Source organism: Sturnira hondurensis, unplaced genomic scaffold, assembly GCF_014824575.4.
Source record: "Sturnira hondurensis isolate 20B ecotype Veracruz unplaced genomic scaffold, ASM1482457v3 Scaffold0014302, whole genome shotgun sequence".
In the NCBI taxonomy this organism is placed as follows: Eukaryota; Metazoa; Chordata; class Mammalia; order Chiroptera; family Phyllostomidae; genus Sturnira; species Sturnira hondurensis.
Window position 1 is genome coordinate 1,773,082 of NW_028086933.1, and position 23,777 is coordinate 1,796,858.

The window sequence follows — 23,777 nt, forward strand, 5'->3', positions numbered from 1 at the left end:
GTGTGCTAGATTTATGGAGACAATATAAACTTTTGGACTGAAAATCTCCTTCAAATGGCAGGAATCTACATTTTGAAATTGAGCTGCATTGAAGCAGAATCTAGGCTGTGACACACCTGCTGCTCACATCCATTTGCTTGCAACTGTACAGCCATGAGTGTGGCAGTAGATGAGTGTAGTTCTATGAAATGAGGAAGTTAAGAACCCGTGAACCACCATTTCCTAAAATTACATACATGGGATGATGGAGAAAAGGAATTACATTTCCAAAATACAGTTTGTGAAAACATGCAGGACCCCCTGGTTCTGTTTGCTTTGATTTTTGCAAGAGGTGCTGGGAGGTGGACAAGAGAGCCCTGGCTTTGAATTCACCATCTCTGGGGTGAATCTTGGCTCCTTTTGTTAGTTATTATAGACAATGGTACACATAGTTCTCTTTCTTCATTATTTCTCTGAGATTCTGGTTCTTTATACTTCAGTTAAGATAATACCTACATTGAGGTATTATAATTAGAAAGAATGTATAAAAATTATGTTTTACAGTGATGAAAACACTATCTAATACCTGTTCAATTTTATTAATATAATAGTGTTTATAAAATGTACTAACATCTAATAATAAGGGACTCATATGTTATGCAATGAATTAAGTATGAGCCCTCTAGGTCAAGATAAGCCAGAGTAAGATAAAAAATACAGTTTATGCTTTAACTTGCAGGGAAAAAATAGAAAAGCAGGCATAAGGAATGGGAATAAAAGGAAGGAAAGAGAGGAGGGAAGAGTTCCCACAGGGTAAGAAAAAAGCTCTATTCACCAAACTAGCAGTGTGCAGTGAACTGGAAACTATAACTGACACATCTGTGCTAGATAAAAAAGAGTAATTACAAATATTTATTTTTGTGACCTTGGGATAATAAAGGCCTTTCCAACTATGATAACAGAGAAAGAAAAACAAAGGAGGAAACAGATAAACTTTATTCTTGAGAACACAAGAGAAAATAATCTAAAACAAAACACAAAATCAAATCTGACAAACTATTGGAAGACAAACCTCAATTTGAGATAAATTTTTATAAGGAAGTGTTTGTATATAAACAGTTTATCATCATTTAGTAAGAAAAAATGACAATCTCCTTTGGCTTCCCCCAACCACTAGAAAAATGAGCATAGGACCTGATCAAGATATTTACTCAGAACACATGCACATTTACAATAACCATTAAAGAAATGTAAGGGCAAACAGCAATGAAATGCTATTTTCTTAACATATTTGCAAAAGTAAAAAGTGATATCCATGGTTAGAAACATTTTTTTGGAAAATAGACACAACACTGTGGGGATGCTAATAAGAGTGAAATTCTGAAGAGATTATGGAAATTATGCGTTGAAAGCCTTTATAAATTTTTCTTCTTTGTATCTGAGATTTCCCTCCAGTTATATATTTTTAAATGCAGAAAGGTGTCTATTACAGCCTACATGATGCATAAATATGTACACACAGCCATTCAAACATATATACCTACCCATCTATCTGTATATGTACATACATATGGAAATAAGAATATCTGATAACCAGTGAAAGCTTGTAAATAGATGATACTGGATATATGTGATGGATTAAGAGGGATGAAACACTGTGATGAAGCTGTATTTTTACAGGCATTGAAATACTTTATATTAAGATGTTGAAAGAATAAGAAATAACAGAAAAGTATACATATGATATGATCTCATTTCTGTAATATATTTTTTAGAAATAGTTCCCTATATATGTAGTATTAAAAGATAGACACTAAAATATCACTTTTAAAATCTCTGGTATAAAAACACTATTTTATAAATACACAAGTACTGTATATGAAAGTACTGGGGCAAAAAAGAAGTCATAGTACTGTTTACAGTTTATGCATAATTTTATACACCCATAATGTCCAAATAAACCTAAGGAAAAAAATACCAGTCATTTTACCAACGAGAGAAAAACGTGATTATAAATTCATTCCATTTTCTGAAGTTTCTTAGAGATTACACTAATAAAAAGTATGTACACTTTTGCTGGCTGTTTAATAAAGCATGTGTTTTAAATCCAGGAGTGAGAGATTTCTGTCTTCTGTTGTTTGATGGAGTCTAATGATTCTCTTCTCAAACTGGTGAAATATCCCTTTACTTCCAAACAATAAAGAGCTCTACCTCCTGATCTAATCCAACATGTTGAAGTTCAGATACAAACTAATAAGCAAATGGGATCTGTGTCAGTGATAGAACCACAGTCTAGTAACCAGTTTCTCAGCCTGGTTCTAACTGGTAGAGTAGAAAGAACTTCACCACTCCAGTGCCATTTCTAAAGTGTTATTGATAAGAGTGGTTGAAGGCAAAATACAAGCTAACAGACAGAGAAGTGTGCCAGATACCACGAGCTCCACAGTCTGCCCAGCACATTGGGATCAACAGGAGCCAGTGTCTGCTGACCCTCGTCAAAACATTTAGTGGAAGGCAGGACTTCTCAACCATTGTACTAGTAACACTTTGGGTCAGATAAGGCTTCATTGTGGGGAGTTGTCCTGTGCACTTTAAAATGTTTAGCAGCATCTCTGACCCTGTCGATGCAGAAGCATCCCCACCCCAGCTGTGACGATGAAGAACATCCCAAGAGATTGCCAATGACAATGAGGTGGGAATTAGAGGGAAAGACAAAGGTAAAACCAACCACAGTCCTAGCCATTTTTTCTTGAGAAAATTTGTGCTTTTTGATTGGATAATTCCTAATTATTGTTTGTTAAAATAGCCTTCTTTTTAAAATAAAATAATAGTGTTAGTGGATGGTAAGCTACTTTGTGATAAATTCTGCTAGCACCTTTTTGTTTGTTTCTTCGTTTTGGATGTGGATACAGGTGTGTGTGCACATGTACATGCATGTGTGCATGTGTGTGCATACACATGTGTGTGTTATGGCCTTGCTTGGAAAATAGAATAATTTGGAACACATACATCATAAGTTTTTCCCTACTTGTTTTTCTTTTAGTTTACAGACCTGTGCAAAACCCATACTTCATCACCTTTGCCAAAACATTCCGTCTCATCTTTTACTTTGAAACTGTTTCTAATTACTGTAGATTTTGTCTGTGAGCTGTTTGTATTGAGGCTGCTGTCGTTGAAATGTTATCTATCTTTCTGGAAGGTTCTTCCGTACACCCTGGAATTTTACCTTTGAAAGCTTAACTCACTGAAACCTTAATTATATTACCTTTTTCTTCTAATTCATAGGCACGGCTCCATCTGTATCCTCTCTCAGTGCTAAGTTGGGCTCACGTGTCAGATGCTGCCTCTTGAGCAGTATTGTCTCGTTTCTAGCTCCCGAATGGAATTTTCCTCCGAACAGCCTTGTGTGCTGCTAAGTGCCTCTCGAATCCAGATGTTTGCCTCTCCAAATTCACATCCAAAAGACAAGAAGAATTATGCTGTGTTTATTTAGTTTCCCCGTGTGTTCTGACCATATGGATTTAGATGATACACATTCAGTGTGTCGTTAGCGCTGCTGATGCAGGGTAGGCGTCACTATTATCCCTGTGTTTTCGTTACCGCAGCAGTGAAGGGGTTTTGCCAGTTCCAAATCTCAGGCGGTAACTGTACCAGATTTTAGTTTAAATACTCATGTAAAATAATATTTTGGAACGGCATTTAAAAAAGGAATTGAATTACCTGCATTACACATAGAGGGAAGAGTCCTTTTGTTGATACCTGATGGTGTAATATAGAAAGAAGTAGCTGTATAAAGGCCTTGATATTTGCTTAGAGAATTATGAATCATATAGGCAGTCTAATGACAAACATGAATATATAAAATAAACTATCAATTTTTAACACTTAAAGTTAGATTCTTTGGGGACTGTTTGAATTATCAAAATAACATCCCAACAATTGTAAATCTCTGGAAATACTCACCCGTATACTCTTTCTTTTAATTTTTCTTGATCATAAAAAATTAAACAAGAAAATGCAAACCATAATGTTATACTATGAATAAGAAAACAAATTATTTAAAATACTACACTATTATTACACAGACAAGCTCTAATTCGCTCCAGGTGTATTTGAATAGTATTTTGAGAACTGGTTTTGTCTAGCAGGGGTACCTAAACTTTTGGTATCTCTGCGCCACATTGGAAGAAGAGTTGTCTTGGGTCACACATTAAACACATTGTGACACATAATCACAAAATAAATCTCATAATGTTTTAAGTAAATTTACAATTTTGGGCTGCACTCATAGCCATCTTGGGCTGCATGAGGCCTGCAGGCCATGGGCTGGACACCCCTGGAAGGGATTGAATAGCGACTGATTAAACTACACTAACAGATACCAATGCTCAGTTTCTCACATCAGAAAGTCACGTGGAGGCTAAAAGGACGCCGAGAGGAGACTGCAAGTTCATGAAAGCTCCCCTCAGTGCTTCCTTGATCATATCACCTTTCCTCTCCGTCTGCCCGCCTCTTCCTCATTTGTTTTCCCCAGTAATTTATTTCTTGCTCGCACAATCATTTTGTGAATGAAATTCCAAACTTAAACGTTTTTTTTTTATTGTTGTTCAAGTACAGTTGCCTCCATTTCCCCATCTCTCCCCTCTGCCCCACCCATCCTCACCTCCTACCCTTGATCCCACCCTCCTTTGGCTTTGCCCGTGTGTTCTTTGTACATGTTCCTTGACGACTCTTCCCTTTACCCCCTCCCCATTAAGTTTTGAAATGAATATTTTATTTTGTTTGGCAAATTTTTTTAAACTTACTTGATTTGGATGGTTGTGTTCTTTTGAAATATTATAAGGTACAATCTTCAAAAGTGGAAATGTTTGAAGGTATTCTTTTGGAAGTTCTGTTCTTGATTTTTCACTTATTGCCTCCCTTTGTGAGTTCTCATGAACAGCCTCAGGAAGGCTCTCTCACTTCTGGTGGAAGAAGACTTGATGATTCTTGTCCTGTCAGGGGAGTCCAGAAAGAGTTCCAGCTCTGGGGACCGATTCACAGTTAGTGTCCCAGTGTCCTGTTCCATAAGATCCTAAGGAAGTTTGGTTGGATTGCTGCATATTATCTTAAATATGTAAATGAACACATGAATATTAAGTACGTAGATAGATATCAGATGCAACTGAAATGTGCCTTTGAAGCCTGCATTTTTATGAATTGGCACAGGCATTTTATTTTTAATTAGAGGGTCCTGTCTCTGGGAAAACAGTTTATACATTACTTGGAGATTTATTAAATTAACCTTTCACTTAAATAGGCCTAGAGAAAATAGAAATATGTAGTGTGCATACAAAAGAAAAATATTCAACTCATCAAGATGGTTTTCCCCATATTAATGCAAGATAATCTTTTTTATTAATTCCAAAATTCTAGTGAGAATTATTTATTGCACGTAATATATATATTATTGATAAAACTTTTTTATTTAGGAAACATCTACTTAATAATTATGCCTGCATTTTTATACATAATCTAGAAGTCTAGAAACCATATTTCATTTCTGATAAATTTCAAAGCATTGCAGACTGCAAGAGGACTTAAAACGAATGCCACTCTAATGGAAGATGTATTCCTGAGGGAATAGCGTAGTACTGCAGAGTGTTCATGTAACATTTGATGGGCCACTTTTGGAGCCCATGAGGCTACACTTACAAATACATTTAGTCTCTTTTGAAGACTCACTACCATTCCCAATATCGAGCCACTGTAGAAGTGGGTGCTTAGGGAGCTGCGATAGAAACAACCCTTTTCTTTGGGGCTTGTCATCTGTGGTTATATTTGGGACACAACAGATAGTGAAATGATTTGCACAAGAGGGAGAGTGAAAAATAACTGGGAAGGAATAATGAGCCAGATTTGACATGCCCCTTTATCAAGACCATATCACTCTGCATCTGACTACCACTTTAATCTCTAACACTTTGTTTCATGTTGATATGTGTGTGTGTGTGTGTGTGTGTGTGTGTACACACACACACACACACACANGAAATATATATATATATATATATATATATATATATATATATATATAATGTGATCTCATGTTGGTTGTCCATAGGTAGTTAAAAATCATTTTATTTGTCTGCACAAACAAGTTGCTAGGTAGAAATTATGAAGAGGCCCTCTGGCCCTCTGTTGTAATCAGTGCACAGTGGCCGTGGTAACTAGGAAAACACATCCAAGGGCAGGGGGATCTAGGGCAGAGTAGCACAGGTTCCTTTGTGCGGTTGCCTTACTCGTGTGGAGTTCCTCTTAGCAAGAACAATCCGGACATTTTATTTAATGTGGTATTGGGATGGGGGACCACAGCCCCCTCAGAAACGGGGGAGGGGTTTGAACTGAACAGGTGAGGCTGGAGATTTTGCCCCCTCGTTGCTAAACATGGCAGGCAGAAGAGGGGCAGAGGCGAATGTGGCCGACATTGGCCCTCATTGGTTGGAAGCCTAGATACTTCCGGTGGCTTTTGGGTCCATGGGATTCTGGAGGAGGACTTTTAAAACAGAGTGTTCTGGAAAGCAAAAGGGCGTGCGGTTCTTTTCCCTCCCCTGGGCAGGGGGTGTGCCAGTGGTCGCCAGGGCAGGACTGTGAGTGGAGGCCTGGGGACACAGCCTCTGAAAGATGCCTGAAGCTGGGCAGCAACTGGAGACCAGCTAAGCCACTTACATCCATGACACTTTGAGGTGGGAGAAGAGGTTCCTGGCACAACCATGAACTGAGGAGCAGAGGGTGATTTTTCACTGGGTGTTTAGAGGAAATGAGTTCTGAGGCACAACCTTGCCATTATTTCGGAAGACCTTGGTCATCAGAGTCAGCACTGCGAACAGATTTTTGCTCTTGTGTTATTTTCAGTTCTTGAGCCTATGTAGTAGTTGCAATGACAAATGTTTAAATAGCTATCTTCGATGTCATACTCTGACTTTTCCTTTCCCCTTACTTTTGTAAATCAGATATGCTAAGTAGAAACTCGCCATTACATAAAAGATTCCTTTCTTTTCCACTGAACTCTGTCTTTGGAGATTTGTCTGGTAAGGGGCAAGAGGTAGCATCCCTCTACTGGCCGGGTTCAGTAACAGTATAAAAACCCACTTAACTCCTGTATCAAAAGTTGCTTATCATTATTCCAGCTTAAGATATGGCAAAGCCTTCTGTAAGGCAGGTCTTCATTGTCCACACTAGGTAGACTTTCATAGCTTCCCGGTTTATAAATGAACATTCATATTAACTTTGGTGGGCAGCTATACTCTTAGGTTAATGATTGATTTCTGATGTATTTTTACTTTCATTCCTTTGTACTTCCTCACTAAAAAGATCTCTAGCAGGGAGAAAAATATATTTTAATAGTTTCAGACATTCTTTTAGGAAGAGGATGCGATCTTCAGGAAAATGGGTTGCACAGTAATGGAAGATGAGGCTCTGATGGGTGAATCCATAGTAGACAATACTGAAAGAGTTTGCTTAAAAAGCACACAGTGTTTTCTTGTAGGAAAATGCATATGAAAGAAAGGGCAGAGGAGGAAGATGGGACTAAAATAAAGGGGACCACTAAGACTTAGTTGCTGTCTGATTGCTGATGTATATTTTGCAAGTGGGGTATATAGTTTTCATTTTGAATTATTTTAGATTTATTGAAGAGGTACAATTACAGCACAAAGAATTTCCATAAACTCTTCACTCGGTGTTTGCTAATGTTGATATCTTTCAAGACTAAGGTCACTTTGTCACAATTAAGAAATATCTTTTTATGTCCTCTGCCATTTTGCTTAGACTGTTTTTTGTTATTGAGTTATGTGAATTCCTTATATAGTTTAGATATTAACTCCGTATTGGATATATTATGTATGAACATATGTGTCCATTCAGTGTGTTGCCTTTTGGTTTTGCTGAAGGTTCCTTTCTCCATGCAGAAGCTGTTCGGTTTGATGTAGTCCCATTTTGGTTTGGTTTTGTCCTTCCTTTGGGAGGACATATCCAAAAGATATTACTTAGGCTGATGTCAGATAGTTTACTTCCTACATTTTCTTCTAGGAGTTTAATGCTTTCACGTCTTACATTTCAGTTTTTAAGCCATTTTGAGTTTATTATTATATGTAGTTTAAAGAGTTCCTGTTTTTTTTGCATGTATCTGCCCAGTTTTCACAAAAACTAACTTGTTGAAAAGATCATGCTTATAGCCAAGATACAATAGCCAAGATATGGAAGCACCCTAGGTGCTCATCAATAGATAAGTAGCTAAAGAAGATGTGCTATATGAATAAAATGAAATATTATACAGCAATACGAAGAATGAAATATCACCATTTGCAACAATGTAAATGGATCTAGAGGCTATTATGGTAAATAAAATTAGTCAGACAGAGAAAAACAAATGCCCTAAGATTGTACTTATATGTGGACTCTAAAACCCAACCCAACCAGACTAAGTGAAAATAAACACATAGAGACCAAAGGGGTGGTTATCAAAGGGAGTCGGTGGGGAGATGGGGGGAAAGGAGAAGGGAAATATAGTCACTAATATTGTGGTGAGTTTGCAAAGTGACAGATAATTACTAGAATTAGTGGGGTGATCACATTATGACATTATAAGATGTTGAATCACTATGTTGTACAAGGTGGGGACACACACACACACACACGCACACACACACAGAATGGAATTATCTTCCAGAGTGTGGGTCCCTTGTAGTACAGGCTTTCCCTGCTAATTGAGGGTCCTGGGGACCCATCTGTATCAGCGTACCAGCCAGCGTTGTTTAGAGAGGCTGTGTTCAGCTTCAGTAAATTTTTTTGGAGAATCTTTCGACACATTTACCCATTTCACAATGGGTGATTTACCAGCGCACCTGCCCACATTGCATTGAGTTAATCAGTTTTTGATTAACTGACCAAAAGCAGCATGACCCCCTTGTCCCACCCTCCATATCACCCAATATTCCCCCCAGTGATTTTTGTTTGTTGCTTACCTGGATGGAAAAATATCCTCAAAGGGAAATGGTTTGCTGATGTGGAAAGAAGTGAACCAAAAAACAGCACAAGCTCCAAAACACATCAAAGTGGACGAGCTCAACACAGTTTTGAGCAGCGGAGAGCATGTCTCACCAGGTGCACCGCATCAGATGGAGAGTACATTGAAGGTTACTGAAGTTTAAATGTGTAAGGATCAATACACAATTTTTATAAATAAGTTTTAGAGTTTTTCTGGGGGTGGTGCCCCCTCACACATCTGAAACTAACATAAAATTGTTTACCAAGTATACTTAAAAAATTAATAAAAAAAACTAAGCCAGGTGTTGAAGGACAAATACCATATGATCTCACCTTTAACAGGAAGCTAAACAACAAAACAAACAAACAAGCAACATATAACCAAAGACACTGAAATAGAGAACAGGGGGACAGTGACCAGAGGGGAGAGGGGAGGGAATTTCAGGGGAAATAGGGGAGGGATTTAGAGGAACAAATATAAAGGATACATGGACAACAACTGAGAAGGGTGGAAATGGGAGGGAGGGGGGGAGCAAGGGGGTGGGATGGGATGGGAGTAATAGAAAACTGTACTTGGAAAATAATTAAATAAAAAAATGAGGAAATTAACATTGGTATTATACAACTAATTAAACTATAGACTTCATCAATGTTTCTACTAACATTCCTTTTTATTTTATGGTTAAAGCCATGATTCAACATTGTATTTAGTTGTGACATATTCTAGTCTACTGTAGACTGTGACAGTTACCTTCTCTTTGTGAAGAGTACAGATTATGTATTTTTAAAAAATGTTCCTTGAAAGCAGGGATGGTGCCATGATAGTCCACTATGAGTAGAAAATCAGTAAGTGCTGGTGATGATGTTGCAGCTGGTCATTGTCAGTATTATGACCAAACATAATTGAACTATGCTGTAATACAGGCATAGAATGGAGGTGTCCTGATCTACACAGGGAAGCTTATTCATAAATGGAAAGGCCCCCAATTATCTGAGCTGTTCATTTCCTCTTTGATAGAATTTCTTTTTCTTCCTTGAGGTCATACTGGCACACCTTCTCTCTACTTTCAATTTACTATAAACTGGGGCATGGAATTCAGGTAACCAAACTTACTTAAATTATGTGCACAACGATAGTTCCTTCAGTCTGAGTCAAATCCTAGAGGTGCTCTTCTGAATAAAAATGAATCAGCTTCTAAAGCTCGTTTGAGTTTCTCCCAGGCTTTATAGTATTTTTTTTTCTTTGTTATGTGTAGGTAGGTTAAAAACATGAGGATTTCTGTCTTGTTAGTCTTGGTAGCACCAAAAGGCAAAAGTGTTTTAACAATCTGGAGTGACGATCTAAAAAAATACAATAGAATTACATTTAAATTTGTCTAAAACTTTGCAATGTTTGGATTAAAAATGTACATATATACATATATATGATTATTTAGATCAAAATGTACATGTAAGCTCATTAAAATGTGTTCTCTTTGGGACAGTCTATTTTAAAAGATAAGTTATGAAAACTCACCTATTTTGGAGAGAAAGGAACCAGAGAAAATATTCTAAAAGATTGGAGTTTAGCAGAGAGCTACAATCTGTATTGCAGAAAATATATGACCATGCTAAGGTTACGTCTTCGAAAGGATTGGGATGCTCCTGTCAGTCTGATAATGCCTCCTCTCACCAGCATCATTTTTAGAGGTGCCCTGCAGAGCACCGCCTTTAGGTTAAGACCCTTTCTTTTTAGAGAAAGACTTAGGCTACCACCACATGTATTTAAATTTCCATCATTACGATAGACTCTAAGATCTTAAATGAATTTGTTTTCTAAGAGTCTATAGCCACATTTCTCTATTAAGTAAGGGTTATTTTTGCAGGTCATGAATCTCACCTACTCTTTTGGTTTTTACTGGTAGAATGTTCATCTCCAAAGGGGAGGCTGAAGCATCATTGGTCAGGGATGTTACATACAGAATTGTATTCTGGGACAAAAGCATAAAATGTATGGCCTCTAAAATCTGTGTTTTCTCCACCAAACAGGAACATAGAAAATATTATTTGTTTTCCTTTGTTTATTATGAAAAAGATAAAGGCACAGAAAACTTCAAATACAAGTATGGAGTATATCCATATTCTATATTTTAACTTACTGCCAGAGCCATATTTACTTTGTTCCCTGAACCACTTCAAAGTAATTTGCAACACCATAACATGTGCCTAAATGTTTCAGCAACAATTCCCAAAAATAATGGATAGACTTTATATAACTACAGTTTTGTAGTCACACTGAAAATATTTAAAAAGCACTTTCTAATTTTGCCTAATAACAAGGCTATATTCAAATTTTCCAGTTGTCTACCAAGTATATTTTAGTGGCCATTTTTTTCCTAAAACCAGGAGACATATGGAGTTCAAAAATATTATATAACTCTTCTTTTTAAGATTTAAATTAACCGTATTGCCAAAACAATATTGAAAGAAAACCATAAACAAGGAAATGTAAAGTAAAAGAAAAAAAAACACATTAACAGGTCTTCTTCATTTAAAGGAGATAGGGTATGTTCCCCAAATATTTCATTTTCATGGTTATGAAGGTGAATATTAATATCTTCCTCAGAATAGTATTATTTAAATGGGATAATTTTTCAAGGTATCTTGCAAAGTGACTGGTATATGAGAAGCATGGACAAACGTCAGTTACCACTATTATTACTGTTAGAAGCTAGATAATCTAGCCTGATGATTTAATAGCTAACTCTGTGTTAGACCCAGCCCCTGAAGCCTATAAAGTTTTATAATAAAATTAGATAGTTTTATACCTGATAGGGACCTGGGAATGCAACCTAGGAGGTTTTAAGTGTTGCATTTTTTGACAGATGTAGAAACTGAGAGCTTTTCAAAGCTAATATGTTTATAAGTTTAATGTAAAGGACTATGCATAATAGTGTAGAAATGTATCACTCCTTAAAGCAAAGTCCAATTGCACTTCCTAAGTATTATTTTAAAATAGTATGGAAAAGCTGTTTTTAGTGAATTCTCAGGAATGTGCTTGAAATCACAATTTAATATGCTTAAAATATCAACGCACAAACCTTTTTTGCGATGTTCTCCAAATTTTAATTAAGTTGAATTTCTGCCAGCAGCACTTCCGGTTTTCTAGACTCCAGCAAAATGTTCTACTATTTATATTTTTGATGTATTAAAAACATATTATTTCCTTAATTCCTCTAGGCTTATTAAAATCATACATAAACACTACGGTTCACTTCAGTTAACACTAGAGGTAAGAACAAGAATTCTCCTTTTAGAAATCTTCATGCAATATGCATACACCATGCATTTGATTTTGAATGTAGAGTTCTAATCACCCCCTGACATGAGCTATATTAATTTATTAGAAATTTTCTAATAAAATTTTCTATTTATTTATTTTCTATTTATTTATTTCTATTTTCTATTATTTATTAAATAGAAAATTGGAATTGTGATATTAATAAAACTCTGTTTTTGTTTTCCACTTGGGTTTTTGGATAAGGAAAGAGTTATATGGTAGGGACACATTTGAGAATCATATCTGGCACTAATGACCTGAATTATATTTTTCAAGTCATTTCTCTTCTCTGGGACGCAGGTTCCTTATCCAAAAATATAGGCACTTTGGATTTCAGAGTTTCTGAGACTTAAATGATTATAATGACCTCATCTTTCTATCTGGTTCATTGCTTATGAAGTCTATTTACTCAAAATATTTTCAGAGCTTGGTCTCTGCCCAAGCTCTGACAGTTAGCTAGGTGAATATTTTGTATTAAATCTGTTGGTGACATTGGTTAATAAAATTATATAGGTTTCAAGTGTACAATTCTGTGACTTCATCCATGTGTGGCATTTTGGGCCCACCACCCGAAGTTAACTCTCCTGTCGTCATATGCTCAATCCTGTCTACCCTTCACTAAAAGTTAAGAACCACCTGATTTCACTCATAAGTGGGATATAAAGCTTGATGAATATTTTTAACTGTCCTTTCCCACAATATAGTGGTGAGTCTTGGAGGCTAGGCTGAATGATTTATGTACATTAATCATAATTACCGTTTACTAAGTCTCTAATATATTCTAGATATCATTGTTTACAGACATAACTCTAATTGACAGAAAAACCCTAAAAAGTTTTATCTTCCTTTAACATGTGACAAATTTGAAGGCTAGGATGTTGAAGTTATGTGCTACTCAGCCAGTACTTGGCAGACTTGCAGTTTGAATGGATGTCTGTATAAAACAAAGACGAGAAGATGGTTTCTCGTTATTCCTCTCAGACTACTAGTATAGTCTTAGAGGGATAATGAGAACTCAAGTTTGAAAGTATACAGGAAAAATTTGTTAGAGAAATTAATTTCTACCTTGTGGAAGTTAAAGCTTGGAAATGTGTAAAATGTAGGTGACAAAGAAAATACAGAATAATATTTGGACCCCAGAAGCCTGTTCTTTGTCTCTCGCCTATTTTAACAACTATAAATAAACATTTATTATTATATGTTCCTATTTTCAGGAAACTTATAAGGGAAGGAGACCCCTCCAAACACAAAATAAACTAGATGGATGATAGAGGATAGATGATAGATAGATAGATAGATAGCTAGATAGATAGATAGATAGATAGATAGAGATAAATAGATAAATAGCACTATTATTCTGAAAAGTGATATGGTTTGGAAGATCTGTCTTCTAGTAAATGAGATAAGATATTAACATCTTGAGGGAAGGGCTGATTGCATGTTCTAAATTTTGTTGCATTCTGCTGGAAAAGGAAGATTATATAGTATATAAGTTGTGCTTAGAAATATTATTAAGTTAGGACAAAAAGAGATGGGGAAAAGAAAGAAGTTGAACAAAATAATTAATGAACAATGTCTCAAGATATTTATCTGCCACAGAAAATAGCTCAGTTTAGCTCAAGAGCACAGTGCATGAAAGGAAGATGAAATGACTTTGAGAAATGGGTGGGAGAAAGTTCATGATGGTCCCTGTGACCTAGTAATTGTACTCCAGATTATATACTCAAGAGAAATGCACCCATTTGTGGACCAAAAGTATAAGAGTATTCATTATTCAGTATTCAATATTCATAGTAGCCAAAGGTTCTTTAATAGAAACATTTAAATATGTTGCATATTTGCACAGTACAAAACTATGTGTGTAGAGCAATGGAAATAAGCAGGCTATAACTCTGTGTAACAATATATATGCACATCAAATGTTGATCATAAAAAGCCAAACACAAGAGTTCATATACTATTACTACATTTTCATAAGGTTCAAAAGTAGGAAAATCCACAGTTTTAGAAATCAAGATAGTGATTGTTCTTGGGAGATAGTGACTAAAATGGGACACATGAACTTCTGGGATGAGGGTCATCTTTGTTTTTTAATTTGGGTATGAGATGTATGGATTTGCTCAGTTTGTAAAAATAATTCCAACTATACATTTGTGACTTATACATTTTTCTATATGAGTTTTCCACTGTAATTGAACAAATTTAAAGGTGGTGTGTAGGGAGTTGATGTTCTTTATTTAGTAAGAAGATGTGGGGCCTGGCTAGTGTGGCCCAGTGGATTGAGTGTAGGTCTACAAATCAAAGGGTCACCGGTTCGATTCCCAGTCAGGGCATCTGTCTGTGTTGCAGGACAGGTCCACAGTAGGAGATGCATGAGAGGCAACCACACATTGATGTTTCTCTCCCTCTCTTTCTCCTTCCCTTCCCTTCTCTCTAAAAAATAAATAAATACAATCATTTAAAAAAACATTTAAATAAAGAAGATATGGAAGGTATCCCCCCTGCCCTGCAGCTGGAAAAATTGCACAGTTCTACAAAGTCAGAAAGTTTGAATCAAGTGGAAGTAAGATTGATTGAAATTTAAGGATAAAATTAAGACTCCAATTTATGTAGCAGTAATGGGAATAAAGAGAAAAAGATGGCTATGATAAAAGTTTTAGAGATAAAATGGACGAACTTTGTGCCTAAAAGAATGGGATACATAAAGAAAAGGAAATATATACTTTTAAGTGAGATTTGAAGACTGGGTGGCAGTATATCTGAGAAACATAAAAATCAAGAGGATAAAGAATCTGGCATTGGTTGATGAACTATAGCCATCAGGTTAAATGTGGCCTGCCATTGTTTTTATACAGCCTGTGACCTAAGAGTATTTAGAAAACATGTAATCAGAATAATATTTTTGACATATAGAAAATTATATGAAATTTGAGTCTAATTTGAGTTTCACCATCCATATAGTGTTTTGCTGGAACAGCCACACTCTCATTTGTTTGCATAGTGTCTGTGACAACTTCCGCAGCACAATAGCAGCAGAGTGAGGTAATGCAACAGAACAATATGGCATGGCCCGCACGGCACAAATTATTTACATCTTGCCCTTTACAGAAAAGTTCTGCTAACCGCTCTCTTAGAGCTAAAATTATATATATATATAATTATATATATAATTATATATAATCATTTATATATATTCATGAAAATGCTTAATGGCTGATGGGAGAATACAAAAATTTTATATAAAAGGAGAATGACATTAGAATAGAATTTTAATGACCACTGCACAGAGTGAAAAGCTGAATCTGTTAGTGTAACAGTTGACATTTAATAGCACTTAAGAATTTAAAAAGTGTACTCATATATATTCATTCATTTGATGTCTAAAACAACCTGTGAGGTGAGTAGCATTGCCTCTAGTTTATAAATGACAAAACTCATATTCTAAAAAATAGCATGCCTATACTCTGAAAAATAATTTTATCTCTAAGTAGTTGATAAATGTCATCTAGGAGAATGTGGGTATTTTGGTATAGGTGGTGAAATATTTGCTCATGTTTGTTGGCTTATGTTTGACTGACTGGACAAAAATTTTAGACCAGAGTTTCTGAGTTTGCACCCTGTTCTACTATTTACCAACACTATAATTTTTTTAATTTCTATCATTAAGGTTTAATTGACATATAATTTATATTAATTTCACTTGTACAATGCAGTGATTTGTACCTTACAAAGTGATCACCGCAATAAGTCTAGTAATTATCTATCACCATACAAAGTTATTATGATATTATTGACTATATTCCTTATGCTGTACATTACCTCCCCATGACCTGTTTATTTTAAAACTGGAAGTTTGTATCTCTTAATCTCCATCATTTTTGCCGATCCCTTCTACCAACAATCAGTTCTCTGTCTCTACAAGAATGTTTCTATTTTGTTTTGTTCAGTCATATTTTTTAAGATTCCATGTGTAAGTGAAATCACATATTTGTCTTTTTTTGACCTAACATAATAACCTCCAGGTCCATTCAAATTGTTGCAAATAACAAGATTTCATTCTTTTTTATGGTTAAGTAATATTCCATTGTGTGTGTATGTGCTGTGTCCTTTTTTTATCTATTCATCTATCAAACACCTAAGTTATTTTTACATCTTGGCTATTTTAAATAATGCTGCAGTGAATATATGCAGTGATGCATATGTTCCTATGTTCTTTTTAAAATTATTTTTGGAACCTCCATATTCTTTACCATAGTGGCTACATCAATTTATTGTACAATATCACCAACAATGTCAGCGGGTTCCCTTTTCTCCACTTCCTTGCCAGTACTTGGTATTTATTATCTTTTAATAATTGCCATTCTGGTAAGTGATAGCTCATTGGGCTTTTGATTTGCATTTCTATAATGTTTAGTAATGTTGAGCATCTTTGTATGAGTCTCTTGTCCATCTGTGCATGTTTTCTTTGGAAAAATGTTTATTCAGAACTTCTGCCCATTTTTAAAAGGATTTTTAAAAATTTACTTATTTCTAGACAGAGGGGAAGGGAGGAAGAAAGAAAGGGAGAGAAATGTCAATGTGTGGTTGCCTCTCATGAGCCTCCTCCTGGGGACCTGGCCTGCAACCCAGGCATGTGCCCCAACTGGTAATCAAACTGGCAAGGATTTCATCTGCAGGCCAGCACTTGATCCATGGAGCCACACCAGCCGGGGCCTTCTGCCCATTTTTTAATTGAATTGTTTGTGTGCTTTTTAAAATATTGAGTTGGATAAGTTCTTTATGTATTTTGGGTATTAACCACTCATTGGATATATCATCTGCAAATATTATCTCCCATTCAGTAGATTGTGGGTTTTTTTATGGTTTCTTTCACTGTACAAAAGCTTTTTAGTTTAATAAAATTTTGCTGGTTTATTTTTCTTTTCATTACTGTTGCCTATGGAGACACATCCCAAACAATATTGTTAAGAATGATATTAAAGAATTTACTGCTTATAGTTTCATCTAGAAGTTTAATGGTTTCAGGCCTTACGTTTAAGCCATTTTGAGTTCATTTATGTATACGGTGTAAGAAAGTGGTCTAGTTTAATTTATGTTGCATGTATCTGCCAACGTTCCTAACATTATTTATTGTATATTCTTGCCTCTTTTGCCATAGATTAATTGACCATACAGGCCTGGGTTTACTTCTGAGCTCTCTATTCTGTTCCATCAACCCTTGTGTCTGGTTGTTTTGTTCTTTTGTTTTTATTGTTGTTGTTTAGTTATTGTTTTTGTTTTTGCCTGTACCAAACTATTAATATAGTTTATTGTATAGTTTAAAATTAGGGTGTATAATACCTCCAGCTTTGCTCTTCTTTCTCCAGGTTTTTTTTTTTTTCACTGTTTGAGGTCTTTTGTGGTTCTATATAAATTTACAGTATTTTTTCTGGTTCGGTGAAAAACTCAGTTGGTATTTTGATAGCGATTGCATTGAACCTGTAGATTGCTTTAGGTAATATGGATATTTTACCAATTTAATTCTTCTAATCCATGAGCATGATATATACTAACAATATAATCTTGAGAAGATAACTTAATGTCTGGAGATTCAGTTTCATAATCCATAAAAGTAGGGTGACAATATACTTACCTCACAGGGTTGCTGTGGAGATTAAAGTTTAAATACATGTAAGGTGCCTAGAAGAATATCTGGCATAAATAAACTTTATCTATTTTTGTTCTCTTTGGCAACAAATACCAAAGTCAATTGACACACAATATAATCTCATTCAAATGACAATAAATCAGTAATCCTTTAATAGATGTTTATATCCGAGTTCTACTTTATAGATTTGAGCAGGAGCATAGACATGGAACCAAGAGGTCATAACACGAGAGAGGCCACTTACCTGATGGGTCTAGAGCTTTGTACCTCAGTTTCTTTGATTATCCTGCACATGATAATTCAGTAAACAGTTTTCACCCAGAATTCCTAAATATCAAGTATTGTCTTGAGTGCTATTTGGAAACTTTTATAATGACTGGAACTGAATGATAGCATACAATAAATCATTCACAGAAGCACTAAAATTTTTCAACAAAGGTGTCCATTAGTAACTTAATGTTTTATTGTTGTTATTCTTACATGAAAGAGTCAGAATTTACTAGAACTTTTAATTTTGTAAACTATTGCCCTACTTTTGGCCCTTATCTTGTCAGAAATAAATGTCTGCTGATTGTGATTCACCATGTAAATTAAGATGTTATAAGAAATGTAGTGCAATTGATGAGATTCCTGTCTGTGATAGGGTCAGTCTCACTGTTATCAATAATCGACCCTATTCCCTACGGGGCTGGTAGGTAGCGGCTGCCACTATTGTTATTTTGTGTCTGGGAAAACTCAGACTGCGTGGTTAAGTAACTTCTTCAAGGTCATATTGGAAATCAATGACATCCCACGGACAGAATTAGTAACACACTTAATCACATCACCTCTTGAAGAGCTTTAACTTCACTATGAGAATACAGTGTGCACTTCGACATTATTTATTCGGTCCAAAGTCATGGGTTTATGATCCCTAAGATAAAGACTGTAAAAGAAAGGCCCCTATCTACAACTATTATTATTTGAAAGTTAAAAAAACCAATTGTATGAAAATGGAGAATATGATAGTTTCCAATGGTCAAGATAGAGAAATTCATTTCTATTTTTGAACTAGTTTACTGTATTAGTAGCTTATAATTTACTTAATGTGGTCCCATACTATTGATCTCAAACTTCAGTGAGTTGTGTCTTCGTTTGCATACCTTACCAGATGCCGGCAGCAGTAAAAGTTGCTCTTTTCTAAAGTATCACATAGGCCACACTTCCTGAGAAAGGAAACTACAAACTATTTTTGGATTCTAAGGAAAAGCCACCTGTATAAGCTCATCAGTTAAAAACCTATTTTCCTACCTTAATTTAATTCTTCAAATAAAATACAAGTGAAAAAAAACCCAAATATTTTAAGTGCTAGATATGTAAATATATTTTGATGATTTTCTTATTGAATAAGAAATAGTTATCATTTATTTGAGAAATAACTATCGTTTATTGAACATTCAGTATATGTTAAGTAGTGTGCTAAGGAATTTAAAAGCAAACTTTAATCAGAAACACTCATAGCTTATCTTCTTTAATAGATTAGACTTTTAAAAAATGGGTTATTAATTCTGAGACTTTATATATACCCAGTTATGTTAGACTTTGAGTTAAGCTTATAATAAAGAGACCATAAATGATAGATATCTGATATTGTTTTTTAATTATTTTTGGTTGGATTTTTCATTGTCCATTCTTGCAAATTCTTTCTTGATACATTAAAGGTTTTTAAAAATTGTATATTATTAATTCAGTAAAGTGTGTTTTCAATATTCTGAACCCGGTGTCCAGAATATTTCAAAGTTTTTTGAAGTGATCTCTTCTTTTTTCCTCATATATAAGTATCTTAGACACTAGCATCTGGAAGTTCATAGGCGTAGTTGCCACTAGATATTCTATGTGAATAACCAATCAATAAATCCCACTTACATGATTTATCCTTTTTAAGTGATACCTCTCAGGCCTATGCACTCATTCTGCTATTAGAATACTATATTTATATATGGGGATTTTACAGTATGATTGCATCTATTGTCTCATGAAATTTTATGGCCTTGATATTGTCAAATCACTTTTCCTTCAAGTTATTTTTTTTATTTGACAAAATGTTATAGGTCCCAGGTTCTAATGTTGTGAATGTGGCAATTTGGGGACCTAGATGGGTTTTCTACCTCTCCCGAAGTTTAGATTGCAAGTGGAAGCTGTGTTTCGTACTGTGCAAAATACAACATATACAAGGGATTGATTCTGTGCCAACACACATACTAAGTTACTGTTCATGGGAGAATAGCACCTCTAAAATCAGCATGCTAATTAGGCAGGGCTGTTTTAATAAACCCTCCTGATAACATTTTTATTCCCCCCAAATAATTTGTATTTACCTACACACCTGAACATGCTTATATGCACAAAATACACACACAGTCTTATGATTTTATATGTGTGCACTTATTTATCTACATATGATTTATAAGTGTAGACTGTTACTGTTTACCAATATATGGTCAGCATTTATGTAGGAGTCTGACCATCTGATATACTCATATATACACACATAGATAGACATAATCACATTTCAGGAATATTTTTCCCCCAGTGGAATGGTGCTTTTCTTTTAACTGATGTGTTTATGCAAATATACTCAGTCACAAATGAGAGCTTCTTAGGCCTGATTATAATTTTAACTCAAAGATGAGTGGGACTGTTAGAGACTTTTGCCCACCTGGTAACTCGTGCCCCTTAATATGAGAAGGGGAAGTGAGTTCTCCTCCAGTCCCCTTGCTTAGGATTCAGTGAGAGACTTCAGCTTCTGTGTGAAGAGGTCAGCTGTCTGCTGTCCTAATCAAAGGCAATATCCAAAACTGAACTCTAGGAATGAGGGACCAAGGGGAGGAAGATCTACAAGTCGGTGGAGATAAAGGGGAGCACCGAGCTGCAGAAAGTGTCTGAGGGTTGGAAACTAGTTAACGTGAATGGAAGAAGGCTTTGTTTAACTTCTAACTTTTGAAGCATACTCTTAGTAGAATGAAATAAAGTACATAGTTTTCAAACTATGTCATGCATTGCATTAAGGCTGGATTAACTTAAAAATTTTAATGTGTTAGGTATTTGAGAAGCCTGACATTTATATTAAGCAGTAGACTTAAATATGTCAGGCATCAAATTATACATTGTTATTCTCAAAATTAACATTGTAGTTCTAGAGCAAAAATTATAATTCAACAGATGTTTCATATAAAAATTAAACTTGGAAAGTTTTGATTGTATGACTTAAGATGTTGATATGTTTGTTTATAAATGAACAAATTTTATGAAGATTGTATGATGACCACTTCTTCCTAAATTGCTTTGACACAGTGAAATAATGTCTCTAATTACAAATCTAATTATCACGTTTTAGGCTAAGATGACTCAATTACCTGAGGCAGAGAAGGAGAAGATTGCAGAGCAAGTGGCTGATTTCAAGAAAGTAAAGAGTAAGCTGGATGCAGAGATTGAAATATGGGATGATACAAGCAATGACATTATTGTTCTGGCCAAGAAGATGTGCATGATCATGATGGAGATGACAGACTTCACAAGGTAACTGTGTGGAAAGTGATGTGCAGTGCTTGCGGTGAGTGGTTAGAGACATCCGTTGCATTTGTAAAACCTCAAGACTATTTGAGTGGCAGGAGCTAAAATTCAAGAAGTGGGAAAGATCAAATAATTTAAAACTAGAAAGTTATAGGTGTGTCCTTCTAGGGATTTTGGCAAATACATATGGCAGTTTCTTATAAACTGCCAAGGAACAGAGTCCACTTTGTGCTTTCTTGCCTGAGGAATCTTCCTTGTGTATTATATGAGCATATCATTTTTACAGAGAAATAGGTAAATCAAAGTACGGTCTCTATCAGAGATATCTGAATGGTTGATGGCCATAACTACATCATTTTAGTCACAGTGATTTATGTATCATCGAAATTAGTAATACCATTTGCTGCTGAAGCAGTAACTAGATATATTTGAATACAATGACAATACATGAAGGGTATGTATGTGTGTATGTATGTGTTATACTCTGTGTGTATGTGTGTGATGAAAAGAAATTTGCAGCAGATTTCAGGGGGATGAGAAAATTGAGATGACTAGAAAATACATATTGCAATAACTGGATTCAGATTGGGAAAGAAGGGAAATGTGGTTAGGATACAGACTTCCGTGAAGTTGTTCCTGCTCTGCATCTTCCTCCTTCCCAAAGGAACTAATGTTTTACTGTTGACATACTTTCAATCAGGTTGGCAAAGGATGCTGAACGATAACTTTGGAAAGGATGCTCAGTGCCTCTGAGGGTGTCATAATCTGTAGCTAGGGTGTTAGAAGAGAATTCACAACCCCAATGGACTGACACCTAATGGGAAAATAGACACATTTCATGTTTTGCAAAAGCTAAACAGCCCAGCATTCTCACAATCTACGGGTGTCACTGCCACAGGCATCCACAGAACAGGGATATTGTGTGGCAAACAGCATACAGGGAGAGTTGCAAAACTGATTTTGGACCCTGACAATCTTTTGCATTTGAACTGAATCCTGATTCAGTTTCATTCAGTTCATTTAAGTTGTGATAAAACTGTTTTAAAATAAATTAAAAAATTTTAGTTACTTCTTTTTCACCCCCAATTCTGTTTCCAGAGTTTTCTCAAACACTACAACATTTTTCTGAGAATTAAATTTAGCAGTTTTATATATAGGCTATTTTTTAGTTCCATGTTTTAGTTCCCCCCATGTCACAATTCTTTCATTGCAGGTGTTTTATCTTGTATGTAATGGGGCCAGTGAGAACAGGGGTCAGAACTGGTCCTGCAGTATTTATCAACAAGCCGGCACTTTAGTACACTCTCTATCCCACATATAGATTTTAAACAGCTGTATTTTTAAAAGTTATAAAAAGAATAAGTAGTTAATTATCTCTTCTACAGTGTCACTGAATGCTCCATTTTTCTCATTCTCTTCAACTACTACTTTACTACTAATGAGGCATAACATGGTAAACTTTAATGGAAGCTTACTATGTACTACACTATGATGAATTTATGTTTTTTTAATTTTCATTTTCAGGACATTTTGATTGATTATTGTATTGTCCACTTTATTGTTAAAGAAAATAAAATTTATAGAGATCAGATAAATTACTCAAGGACACACAAATGGAATGTCTTCCGTTTGGAGTTGGCCCCACTTCAGAATCTGGGTGTCTACTCATTGGATCACAAGTCTTTACCTTTCTGTTAAACCAAGAAGGAAACCCAGTCCATCCCCCAAGGGGAAAACAAACAGACACATTAGAAATAACACCAATAATTGTGCAATGCATTGTATCATTCTAGATGTAACTATATTAAGATTTCAGAAGAGAAGGATAATCAGGGGGATACAGATTAAGCAGAGAACAAAAGTATAAGCAAGTACAGTTTGTACTAGACTGTAAATGAGATACAGGGATTGGAGTGTGGAATGAGATGACCTTAGTGAGAAAACCCACAAGAGTAGAGGCCAGGAGGTAGGAGGGACTCAGATTGATTTGGGGGGGGGTGGCTCTAGGAAATTATATAAATACAGAAAGAAGTTGAGAGAGGTATGATGAATGTGGTTGATTACAAAAGGACTTAGAAAATGAACAGTTTTTTTTTTAAAGTAAGAAGTAGAGAACTATTAAAAAATGTGACCATGATGGTGGCATGATGGGAATCAAAGAATTCTAGAAATGATAGGCAAGAAATGTGGCAGGCACTTTTGGATGACGCTGTGATCAGAGACTCAATCCATGGGGCTCCAGCCACAGTTGAG

At 35.4% G+C, this 23,777-nt stretch overlaps 1 protein-coding gene across 1 annotated transcript in view; it reads left to right on the forward strand.

Moving 5' to 3' along the window:
* The window catches only part of CTNNA3 (catenin alpha 3), a 1,522,505-nt gene that overhangs the window by 1,390,584 nt on the left and 108,144 nt on the right, over window positions 1–23,777 (forward strand). Inside the window, exon 15 of the mRNA XM_037062679.1 lies at window positions 21,349–21,530. Within this exon, the coding sequence (XP_036918574.1) occupies window positions 21,349–21,530 (182 nt within the window). The remainder of the gene's footprint in view (window positions 1–21,348; window positions 21,531–23,777) is intronic.